General features: G+C 56.9%; 1 protein-coding gene across 1 annotated transcript in view; it reads right to left on the reverse strand.

Moving 5' to 3' along the window:
- MYO18B (myosin XVIIIB) overlaps positions 1–12,233 on the reverse strand; it is a 56,748-nt gene that overhangs the window by 24,134 nt on the left and 20,381 nt on the right. The window contains 13 exon segments of the mRNA XM_030285727.4: positions 465–575; positions 659–853; positions 1,425–1,548; positions 2,304–2,458; positions 3,878–4,002; positions 4,482–4,590; positions 4,697–4,816; positions 5,997–6,086; positions 7,210–7,353; positions 7,587–7,715; positions 9,249–9,314; positions 10,281–10,390; positions 10,950–11,130. Of these exon segments, the coding sequence (XP_030141587.4) occupies positions 465–575; positions 659–853; positions 1,425–1,548; positions 2,304–2,458; positions 3,878–4,002; positions 4,482–4,590; positions 4,697–4,816; positions 5,997–6,086; positions 7,210–7,353; positions 7,587–7,715; positions 9,249–9,314; positions 10,281–10,390; positions 10,950–11,130 (1,659 nt within the window).

The raw sequence follows: 12,233 nt of genomic DNA on the forward strand, positions 1-12,233 counted from the left end.
GCAGTGCCAGTGCAGAAGAGAGGAAGCACTTCAGGGACTTGCAGGACACTGGGGACAGGATGGGCTGTTTGAAGCACACCCAGACATGCCCCTGCAGCTCTGGAATTCCTGTTTGCACCCACTGACCTCATGGCCTTGAGGAAAGGCTATTTTCTGCAAATCATCCCCAAACATGACACCCTGGGGTTGACTCTGGTGTTACTGGGAGCAGCGGGTCCATGTGCTGCACCACGTGTGGCTCTCACATATGTCCCCAACAGCCTCTCCAGCTGGCAGGGCTCACCCCTGACCCAAAGCCTGACCTGCACCCCCAGGCTGTGACTGGGGCTCATGCCAGGGTGATGGTGGGAAAGCAGCACCCCAACACTTCCCTGGGAACACAGACCCCTGGAGAAGCTCCTTTCTAAGGGACATGGGGAGCTTTGGGGAGCACCCAGCACTAAACCCACCCAGCGAGGACCTACCCTCTTCTGGCAGGACTTCTGCGTGTCCTCCAGCTCCTCGTCCTTGTCCTCCAGCTCCTTCTGGTGGATCTGCTTCATCCTCTCGATCTCCAGCTCCAGCCTCTCGTGGGCCTGAAGCACCAGGAGATGATGCACATCCCCGAGGGGACGAGGATGGTGGGACAGACACCCCATCCCCCCCAGCCCCACATTACCTGCTCCAGGTGATCCACAGCAGCCGTTTGCCTCTCCAGCTCCTTCTTCTGCTCGGCAGCGCTGCCCTCCAGCTCCCAGAGCTTCTTCTTGAGCGCGGGCACCGTGTCCGTGGCCCCGGGGGTGCTGAGCTCCTGCACTCGACCGGCCAGCACGGCCACCTGCTGCTCCAGCCTGGCCACCTCGGCCTCCTTGTGCTGGGCAGAGCGGGGCTCAGAGCCCAGACACCCACACCGCACCCTCAGAGCCCACAGCATTCCCAAAGGCATCATCCCAACCCCCCGGAGCAGCAGCAGGGCTTGGCAGCCCCATCCCCACCTTTTCCCTCTTGATCCTGACCTCACCTTCCCACTCCCCAGGGTGTCCCCCGTGGGTTCCCTGCAGCCCCAGCTGTTCCCCACCCCAACCCACCGTGGGGTGGGTTCCCCCCACCCCAACAGCCGTGCCCCTGCCAGCACGGTGGCATTTTTGGTGCAGCACCATGCCACGGGGCACAGAGCAGCACCTTCCCCAAGGTGGGGCTTGGGGGTAGCATGTGAGGGAGAGCACAAGTGACCCCAGTGAAAATAGGGATGGCCCTGATTAGCTGAATCATGGGATGGGGATCACTCATACGTAGCAACACCCTTTCTGGGAAAAGGGGAAAGTTATTTAAACCCACTGAACTGTGCTGAGAGAAATTGGAATCAAGTTTCCTGATTGCCTCTGCTCTAATTGCAAAGGTAATGAGTGCTGCTCCCAAAACAGCAAAGTGGGGTCTCCTCTTACCTCCAGGCTCTGCTGCAGTTTGCCCATCTCCCAGCGGATGCTGGTGTTCTCCTGGGACAGCTTTTCCCGGAGGCTCTTCTCGAAGGCAGACTGCCCCAGGGCCTGGGCTAACTGCAGGTCAAACCTGGAGGGGAGCACAGCAAGGTCAGGCTGGATGGGGCTTGGAGCAGTCTGGGCTAGTGGAAGGAGGATATTCCCGGGGTTTAGAGCAATCTGGGCTAGTGGAAGGAGGATATTCCCGGGGCTTGGAGCAGACTGGGCTAGTGGAAGAAGGATATTCCTGGGTTTGGAGCAGTCTGGGCTAGTGGAAGGAGGATATTCCCAGGGCTTGGAGCAATCACAGAATCACAGAATAATGAGGTTGGAAGAGACCTCTAAGATCAAGTCCAACCTATGCCCTAACACCACAACTAGACTATAGCACCAAGTGCCAAGTCCAGTCTTTTTTTAAACATATCCAGAGATGGTGATTCCACCACCTCCCTAGGAAGACAATTCCAGTATTTTATTATTCTTTCAGTGAAAATTTTTTTCCTAATATCCAACCTAAACCTTCCCTGACGTAGCTTGAGACTGGGCTAGTGGAAGGAGGATATTTCTGGGGCTTGGCACAATCTGGGCTAGTGGAAGGAGGACATTCCCCCTCCATGGCAAGGGATGGAACTGGATGAGCTTTAAGGCCCCTTCCAACCCAAACCAGTCTGGGATCAGACCACATGACAGTCACACAGCAATGGGATGGAAAAATAACTCCCAGCAGCTAAAACTGATGGAAACAGCTCCACCCTCGCAGCAGCTCCTTGCCCACCCCGACCCTCCCCATTCCCTGGCTCCTGCTCCAGCACCCCCAGCCCTCCCCATGCTCCACTCCAGCCTTACTTCTTCTGCCTCTTCTCCAGCTCGTGGCTGCGGCTCTGCTGGTTCTCAGCCAGCACCCGGGCGTCCTCCAGCTCGCAGGCCAGGCGCTGGCACCGCCGCCGCAGCCGCTGCGCCCCGTCCCGCGCCGCCTGGCACGCCGCCCGCGCCTCGCCCAGCTGCAGGGGGCACGGGGGCTGTGACACCCGGGGGGGACACACGGACACCACGGACCCCACAGAAGATGGACAAGTGCACCACAGGGACTCCACAGCGTGTGTGCCCCATGGACGAGGGATGTCACAGACCCCACTAACCCCACGGCACAGAGGAGGGACACACGGACCCCACACAGGAGGAACCCCATAGGCTCCATGGCACACTCAGTTCACAGAGGGGGGACCCCACAGCACACACACCCCACAGAGGAAGGACCCTTGGAGCACATGCCCTAAAGAGAAGGAACCCCACACACCCCACAGAGGAGGGACACACAGACCCCACACAGGAGGGAACCCATAGGCTCCATGTCACACTCAATTCACAGAGGAGAGACCCCACAGCACACACACCCCACAGAGGAGGAACCCCACACACCCCACAGAGGAAGGACCCTTGGACCCCACACACCCCACAGAGGAGGGACACACAGACCCCACACAGGAGGGACCCCATAAGCTCCATGGCACACTCAATTCACAGGAAGGATCCTTGGACCCCACACACCCCACAGTGGAGGAACCCCACTGACCCCACAGCACGCACCCCCTGGATAAAATCCCCACCAGGCCTCAGCCTCACTTCACTCCCCAGGTTCCCCCAGAGGTTTTTCACTAAACGAGGACAGCCTGTGTCCCCTCCAGCTCCAGGCACCCTCCAGTGCCTGCAGCACCCCAGCCCCTCCTGCTGAGCCAGCAGAGCTGCCCCAGGGCGATGCCTGGTCCCATCTCTCTGCAAAAAGCAGCGTCTGGGCTGGAATCCTCAGGGATTCCCGTGGTGTTTGGGACAGACACGCAGAGCTCTCCCACGCCAGGGAATGGAGTCGTTAAGGAATGACTTTAAGTAAGCAAAATCTTGCATTAATGAAGCCTGTAATTCCAAACTAACTGAGAGCAAATGGGCTGCTGCGCTTTACCCAAGCTCCTAAGACTCAGCTTCTTTCTTATTACTATTTAATGTACCATGAGAAATCTATATTTCTTTGTTTTATCCTTATGGGAAGCGACCTGGCTCCCAGGCACTGCTCAGGGAAGCACGTTGGCTTTTTCCCTCCTCAGGGCAGAGCTCGGGAGCTGCCAGCTCTTTGTGTGACAGATGGGGAGAGCACAGCTCTGTACAGCTCCTAGAGCCAGAGCAGCACCACTGAAAACCCCCTGCCCAAAGCTCCCCACCCTCTGCCCACACTCACACTTGACCAAGGTGGAATTTTGCTGCTTCTGAGGCTCAAACCAGTAGAAAATATCCGGTTTTCCCTGGTCAGTGGGAGCAGCAACAAGAAGCAGATGTAATGCTGAGCCTCAGCCCTGCAAAGCTCCTGGGAGCAGGGGGAAGAACAGCCCTTGGGTGTCCCTGTCCCCTCCTGGGCTGGCAGCACTTGCCTTTTGCTCAAGCTCTGTCCTGGTGCCCAGCTCTGCCTCCAGCCGCTCCTCCAGCTGTGCCAGCCGCTTCCGCAGGAAAACGATCTCGGTCTGGGCACAGTCAAACCTCACCTGCCACTCGTCCTCTGCCAAGAGAGACACCCAGGGGTGCAGGGTGGGTGCTGGGGCCTGACCAGCCCCTGTGGCCCTGCTGGGGGCAGGAGAGGAGATGCAGCACAGAGCTTATGGGGCACGGCTCTGCTCTGTGTGCCCAGGGCTGCCCCATCGCATAGAACACGTGTCTTGCCTTGGGCACAGGATGTGTGCCCATCCCATCCCATCCCATCCCACCCCATCCCACCCCATCCCATCCCACCCCAGCAGTGCCAGCAGCACCCTGGGGCACAGCACCACCAGCCCCATGCCACAGCCACAGCCGTGTCGCCGAGCTGTCACTGCCAGCCCCCGCTGGATGAGCAATGCAGGGTGACAGAATGCTCTGGAGCGGCCAGGGGCTGGAGAGTGCCACTGACTTGGGGGAACAAACCTCTGCCCTCTTTCCTGTGGCCCCACAGGTCAGGCTGGATGCCCAGAGCAGGCACTGCCTCCGGAGGGACATCCCTACCTCCTCCAGAGCCGCTGATCTTCATCTCACGCAGCTGCACCAGCTGCTGGGCCTCTTCCAGCTGCTTCTCCACCGACTCCAGCTTCTTCTGCACTTGGTCGTGTTTGCTCTGGGGAAGGGAGGAAGGGAGCAGCTCTACCCGCCTCTGGGGCACTCAGGAGGGCTGTGTCAGGGGGATGGCACGGCCACTGTCACCGCACTGAGGGCTCTGGTACCTGCAGCTCCTGCAGCTCGCGGGTGCCCCGCAGCCGCTCCGCCCGCTCCCCATCCAGGGCCTGGCAGGTGACATCGCCCTTGTAGCGCTCATCCGACAGCTCCGTGGTCAGGTCGATGATCTGGGGGAGCAGAGGGTCAGTCTGGGCATGGCTGGGGGGGGTTGTGCCATGCCACAGCCATGCAGAGTCCTGGCAGCTCTGCCTGGTCTCAGGAGTGTCACAGTGGGAGCCCCAGCTCCTGCCTGGCAGCTGCCTGTGCCATGCTGCCTGCACTGCAGGGCTCCTCACAGCTCCCCATTGTCCTGCTTTGTTGCATTAAATTTCCTTTGAAACCAGGAGCAGAAGGGGAGAATTATTAATCCAGAAAATCAATTCTGTTTTCCGCAGAGCAGACGGGCGCATGGTCCTTCCTCCTCAGCCAGTCCAGCGAGGGGCTGCAGAGCCACAGCTGGAAAACCCAGCATTCCTACACCCCTCTCCTGTGTCTGACAGCATTTTAAAGCACCTCACACTGTGCAGGCACCAGCTCCTTAGGGAGTCCCACAGGCTTAACCCAGTAAGCAAATCCCACAGGATTTCTCTCCCTGGTGTTTCCCTAGATCTGCCCTGAGACAGTTTTCCTGCTCAGCACTCCCAAAGGGCTTAAACTAAACCATCTTTACCCCCTTCCCAGTGATGAGGAGGGTCCTGGCCTTGGGGGCTGTTGGCTCCATTAGGCAGAGCTGCAGCCTAGACCCAGCTCAGCCCTGCTGCAGCCAAGGGAGCTGGGAAAACCCAGGGTATTTATAGAATCCTTGGGAGCTCCTTCTCCTCTTGATGCTTGGCAAAATCCCAGGCACAATCACAAGGAGCTGCGCATCCGAGAGCAGAATCCACAGAGGACCAGCAGCCAGCTGGGAACATGGAATCCCAGAATGGTTTGGGTTGGAAAGGACCTTAAAGCTCATCCAGTTCCACCCCATGGGCAGGGACACCTTCCACTAGCCCAGGTTTCTCCCAGCCCCATCCAACCTGGCCTTGGATACTTTCAAGGATGGGGCAGCCACAGCTTCTCTGGGCAGCCTGGAGTGATGCCAGCCTGGAATTCTGCAGCTGGACACTGCAGCCTGTCCACAATCCTGTCCAGGGCACCATCCCTGGCAGCTGTCCCTGCCCACGGCTCCTCCTGCTCTGCTGGGACTGCTGCTCCTGTTCATCCCCATCAGCTCCTTTCCCAGCCTTGCCAGACAGGGCTGTGGCACAGGTTTTGGGGTCTGTATCAGAGGTTTTGGGGTCTGTACCAGAGGTTCTGGGGCTGTACCTTGCTCTCCAGACTCTCTGTAGTCTGTCTGAGCTCGCTGCATGCCTGCTCGGATTTTTCCAGCTTCCTTCTCAGCGCCGCCAGCTCCTCCTAGGGAAGATTGGAAAAAAACACACACAGAGAGTTCCAACATCCTCGGTTTATTTATGAAAACCTTGTTTTCTGTTCAAAATAAGTGGAAGAGACATAGCTGCCTTATTAATAAAATTTACCAGGCAACTTTGAAGGCTGCTCACTGCAAATTGCCAGGACTACAGCTCCTGACATGAATTCCATCGGAGGGAATGTCAGCTTTGGTGTGTGTGGAGCATGTTTTATGAGAGAGCAGCAAACCTCAAAAGCCTGGGATGAACAGCCAGGGGCCTGGATCATGCCCAGGGAGTGTCCCAGGGCCCTGGCAGGTATCAGAGCACGGTGCAAAGGCACGGTGTTGGCTGTGATTCCTTCCCAGGCAGCAGAAAAAGCTCCATGCAGCCTTGTCCTGCTTTGATGTCCAACACTGAGCAGGAGCAGAACATGCAGAGCCGTGATAAAAACAGAGGTTAACAGATGATGGGGTCTGATGGATCCCAGGTGGATTTGGAGACAAAAACAGAGGCTTGGGCAGCTTTTATTTCATCCGAGCCAGCCTGAAAACATCTTGTTAAAACCTCACTAAGGCAAGAGGAGGAGCGGGACTCCAGGGAAGGCAGGAATTTAGCACAGATCTAGAGGGTGCAGAGGGGTGAAAGGAGCCTTTCCTGGGACAAAAAATGTCCATCAGCATCTCCCATCACCCAGGACAACACGGATGGATGCCAGCACAGCACTGGGGACAGTGCAGAGGGGAGTCCCCTCTGTCACAGGGGTGTTTGAATGCTCATCCTCCAGCACCCCACAGGCTGACCAGCCCATCCCCAGGGGTTTGGCTCAGGGGACACAGCCCCTGGAGCTTGCAGAGAGCACAAGGAGGGCAGTGGGGGAGCCCTGGGGTGGGGTTTGACTGTGGGGACATGGTGTGTTTGCTGCTGCCCCTCTAAGCAGAAGTCACTTCTCCCTCCACAGCTCTGCCGAACGTGTGACACTGAGCTAAGAACAGATGGCAACTTCTGGACGGTAGGAAAAACATCTTTGCCTGGGCAGAAGTGACTTCCAACTTGACCAACCCACCAGGCAGAGCCCCTAAAGCAGCCTGTCCTGTCCCACCCATCCCACCCCAGCCCTTGGCACTCACTTCCTTAGCTCGGAGCTGCTCCTCGGCGAGGTTGACGCTGAGCAGGGGCCGCACGTGGCCCAGCAGCTGCCACCAGGGCCAGTGCCTGACTGCCTGGAACACCAGCAGGTTCTTCTGGATGCAGCGGATGGCCAGGCGCTGGATCTGTGGGGACACAGCAGCAGTGACCCTCACACCCAGCCAGCACTGCCAGGAAGGACCAGGCTGGGACACCAGGCTGGAGAGGGAAAGGTGGCAGAGGAGCTGAGGGATGGCAGCACAGCATCTCGTGGCTGCAGGGAAAAGCTTCAAAGGAGCTCAAAGAGTCGTTTGGGTGCTGCGGGCCAGCAGCAGTGACCTGGGTGGGCTCAGGTGTCCCCAGGCCACAGGATGGGTACCTTCAATCTCTTGAATTTCTGGCGACTGAGGAAACCCTTGCAGGCAGCCTGGAGCAGAGTCATCTTCTGGGCTATCAGCTTGTCCCGCTGCTTCTCCAGCCTGGAGATGACCCCCGGCTTCAGGAACACCTGGCAGCAAGGAACAGGTTAATTACACACCCCAGGGCGGGGCTGAAAGCTCTCCCTCCTCCCTGACAGAGGTAAGGTGGAATTCCTCAAAACCTTTCCTGGGGAATGCTGCCCATTCCCCTCTCTGTGGGGATGGGATGGGATGGGATGGGATGGGATGGGATGGGATGGGATGGGATGGGATGGGATGGGATGGGATGGGATGGGATGGGATGGGATGGGATGGGATGGGATGGGATGGGATGGGATGGGATGGGATGGGATGGGATGGGATGGGATGGGATGGGATGGATGGATGATGGATGGATGGATGGATGGATGATGGATGGATGATGGATGATGGATGGATGATGGATGGATGATGGATGGATGGATGGATGGATGGATGGATGGATGGATGGATGGATGGATGGATGGATGATGGATGGATGGATGGATGGATGGATGGATGGATGGATGGATGGATGGATGGATGGACACCTCCACTGGCAGTGGGTTCTGACCAGTGACACACAGATGCACACAAGGACAGCAGTGATGTGTTACAATAGCAAAACCAAAAAAAACCATATGATTTTCTTTCTCTGAACTGGTCAGAAATGCCTCAGAAATTACTCAGATTTGCTGATGCCATCAGACCCAGGTCGGTATCGATCTCTGAGTGTCTGAAGTGTCTCTGGGTCATTGCTGGGAGAAACTCTTGGAATCCATGATCAGGAGCTCCCAACCATTTGCATGGCCCAGCTGTAATAACCCCTGAGTGACACGGGCTGTGCTGAGAGTGCTGCATTTTAGCCGTGCCAAATTGAATCAAAGCACAGTCCCGTGGAAAGCGGCTCTCCCGAGCTGATACCGTGATTGCTCCACCACCCATTCGATTGCCTCATTAATGTCTGAATTAACTCCCCAGCACTGAAAGTTTCACAGCTGGTACAAAATCAATGCTCAAAGCGACGGCAAAGCGAACTCGTCCCTAACAAAATGTGACCAGGGCTGCCACCGTGCTATTGATTAAGAGCGAGGGTTCCAGAGAGGAGATAATTACAAACTGCACAGTGCAGGATAAAAGAAAGTCATTTTGCTCCACAGAACCATTCCACGAATTCTTTCTTCACAAACTCCAGAGCTGAAGGCAAGCACGCACAGGAAATTAATTTTTCTTTCAGACCTTCACATTGAAGTTCAAATGGGGTTGCTGTGACAGTTCCTGCTCTGCAGCAAACCCACGAGCTGCCCAAGCCCCCTTCACTCCCAGGAGACATCAGTGGTAATTAGGAACTTAAATACCACCAGGGGCCGGCTGGATTTTGGTAATTAGGTACAGGATTTACCCTGGGTACTGCTTTCAGATGAGAATTAGGAGGCTTTTGGTCTGATATTTAGCGAGTCTCAGTTTCCCAGCCCACACGGTGCCACATGCAGCAGTGGAGGAGAGCTTTTGTCCCTAGTTGGGGGAATTTGGGGCTGCTGGGGAGCCTGGCATGGGGCTGTGCCCACACAGAGCAACAGGGAAGCAGGGCACAGTCATGGTACCTGGGTGTGTCCTATGGCAACGCTCTTCTTCTCCAGATCCAGCGCCTGGAACAGCTCCTCGATAGCCTGCAGAGAAGGGGCACATCATGGCACTGCTCAGGAAACACCCACACCCTGCTGTGAGCTGCTGAGATGGGGTGCAGAGACCCCCAGTCCCCATGGGCACTCAGTGAGGTTCATCCAGCTCTGCCCCCCTCTCCTCCTCCCCTTGCCAAAGCCCAGTCCCAAATCCCAGTGCAAGGACTTTCCTCCCTCGAGGTTTTCAGCAGGATGGGGAGTAGAGATCTGCAGCTGCAGGCAGGATTTGTCCCCTTTTGCTGCCATCCCTGCTCTGGCAGAGCCTTGGTGCAGGGGGAGGAGGTGAGGTCCCCTCACAGCTGACAAAGCTCTCTCCTGCTCCAGCAGCCAGGTTAATGCCACGTTCCAGGAAGCATTTCCCAGCTGACAGTGGCAGCAAGCTCTGGGGAGGATGGGATTTTCCAAATCCCCTGCTTACACGCTGCTGACAAGGCACCCTCTGCCTCTGACAGCATTTCATAGCAATATTGACCTTTCCCAATTGTCAGACTTGTCTTATTAAATCCCGAGGACTTAACTGCCTTTGCACATGCTGGCTGCAGTTTGCACAACACAGCATGTGCCCAGCTTTAATTCGGCTCCTCTCAGCTCTTTGTGGCTCATCCATAGCCTTATTCCAGGCATGGCTTTGTGCTGGTTTTGCTACAAATTTACTCAGAAACAAATAAAACTGGCACACATCCAGATGCCTTCCTGAGCTCTTTTGGCTTTCAGCATCACGGGGTGAGGTGAGGTTAGGTGAGGAGCCCAGAAGATTCCACAGTCCCTGCTGTCTTGGGTGCCTGGGAATGTTGTCTGGCTTGTCCTCAGTCCCAGATTTTTTGGGGAGCCAGGGAGAGGGACTGGGCCACAGCAGCACCCACATCCTGCCCTCAGTTTGTGCCCTGTCCTGCTGGAACAGCTCTGGCATCATCCCAGCCCCACTGGGGCTGTGCCCCCCAGCCCAGCACACACCTTGCTCTCATCTGGCACCTCGTAGGCAGAGTTGTGCTTCTTCATCACCTCCGGGGCCAGCACCTGGAAGCGCCTGCGGAACTGGGTGAGGGGCAGCCGATCCGAGTACCCTGCGGGCACACAGGGCTGTTGGGGGCTGCACCAGGCCCAGGGCACTGCCACTGGCACTGGCACGCTGGGGAGGGACCTGCTGGGACACCCTGTGCACAGAATGGGCATCGGGGTGCAGGGGAGATGGGGAGCTGCCGTGAGAGAGAAACCCTGCACTGAGGGCAGGGAGAGGGCACCGAGAGGAGTTTGAGGTGGCCAGATGCCACCTCAGCACCTCGTGTCACCCAGGACATGCCCCTGGACCTCCTCCTGCACAGCTCCCTCTCCCTACAGCATGGGCTGCGCTTGTGGTCAGTGCAGGTCCAGCCTGATGCATGGATGTTCCAAGGGGAGCTCCACTGGAGCAGCAGCCACAAAGCTGAGGCATGAGAGGGGCTCAAACCCCTGCAAAGAGCAGGAATAAAAACGGAGGAGAATTTCTGAATGGGAAATTTCTGATGGAAGGGAATTCCTTGCCTGCTGGTGAGAAGCAGGTGATGAGCAAAGGCTGGGAGGGCTGGGCCAGGGGCAGGGAGCAGCAGGTGGGACGAGCACGGGCCAGGCAAGGTCTGGACATACCCACACGGTGCAGGCGCAGGGCATCCAGGAGCTGGGTCCCCTCCAGCTGTGTCCTCAGGGCCACCACATCCAGCTCTGGCGGCGCTGGGGGCCGAGGGACCGGCCCTTCCCCGCCCATCCCTGCGAGGAGGCAGTGGACAAAGTGCAGCTGGCACCGTCGGAGAAGGTTGGTGAGGGCATCCTGGAGGGCAGCAGAGTCCGTGGGGACGGAGGGGACAAAGGGTCAGCACGGGCTGGCAGTGGGAAATGCTCCCTGTGCACCTGCAGGGTGTCTGGGCAGGTGGAGGTGGAGCTGCAGCATCAGTCAGAGGGTGAACACGAGTGGTGAGCAGGACCCTTCCTCCTGATGCCCCACGTGTTCAGGGGATGGCCAGAAAATGTACCAGGATTTGTAGAATCGTGGAATGGTTTGGATTGGAGCATTAAAATGATCGTGGTTGAGGGATGCTGGGGAGGGGGGCTGCCAGGGACAGACAAGACCCCAAAATGGGCTGGTCAGGGAATCAGCAGAGCCTGAGTCTCATCTGCTGGGAGAGTTTGGACACTTAATTAGTGTGAGAGCAGCAGGAGCCTGGCACCTGCCCAGCGCCGAGGGCTGGCTGTTGTCTGAGCTCTTAAGAGGATTAAAGCAGTGAGGTGTAATCTGTGTGTTATCTGTGTGTTATCTGTGTGAGATCTGTGTGAGATCTGTGTGTGATCTGTGTGACATCTGTGTGTGATCTGTGTGTGAACTGTGTGAGATCTGTGTGAGATCTGTGTGTGATCTGTGTGTGATCTGTGTGAGATCTGTGTGTGATCTGTGTGAGATCTGTGTGTGATCTGTGTGTGAACTGTGTGAGATCTGTGTGAGATCTGTGTGAGATCTGTGTGAGATCTGTGTGAGATCTGTGTGAGATCTGTGTGAGATCTGTGTGTGATCTGTGTGAGATCTCTGCAGATCTATCTGTGATCTGTGTGTGATCTCTACAGACCTGTGTGCGATCTGTGTGCGATCTGTGTGTGATCTGTGTGTGATCTGTGTGTGATCTGTGTGTGATCTGTGTGTGATCTGTGTATAAACTGTGTGTAATCTGTGTGTGATCTGTGTGAGATCTGCGTGTGAACTGTGTGAGATCTGTGTGAGATCTCTGCAGATCTGTCTGTGATCTCTGTAGATCTGTGTGTGATCTGTGTGTGATCTCTGTAGATCTGTGTGTGATCTGTGCCCGATCTCTGCAGCCCTGTGCCCGGTCTCTGCAGCCCTGTGCCCGGTCTCTGCAGCCCTGTGCCCGGTCTCTGCAGCCC

The sequence above is a fragment of the Taeniopygia guttata genome, chromosome 15, assembly GCF_048771995.1.
Source record: "Taeniopygia guttata chromosome 15, bTaeGut7.mat, whole genome shotgun sequence".
NCBI lineage: Eukaryota > Metazoa > Chordata > Aves > Passeriformes > Estrildidae > Taeniopygia > Taeniopygia guttata.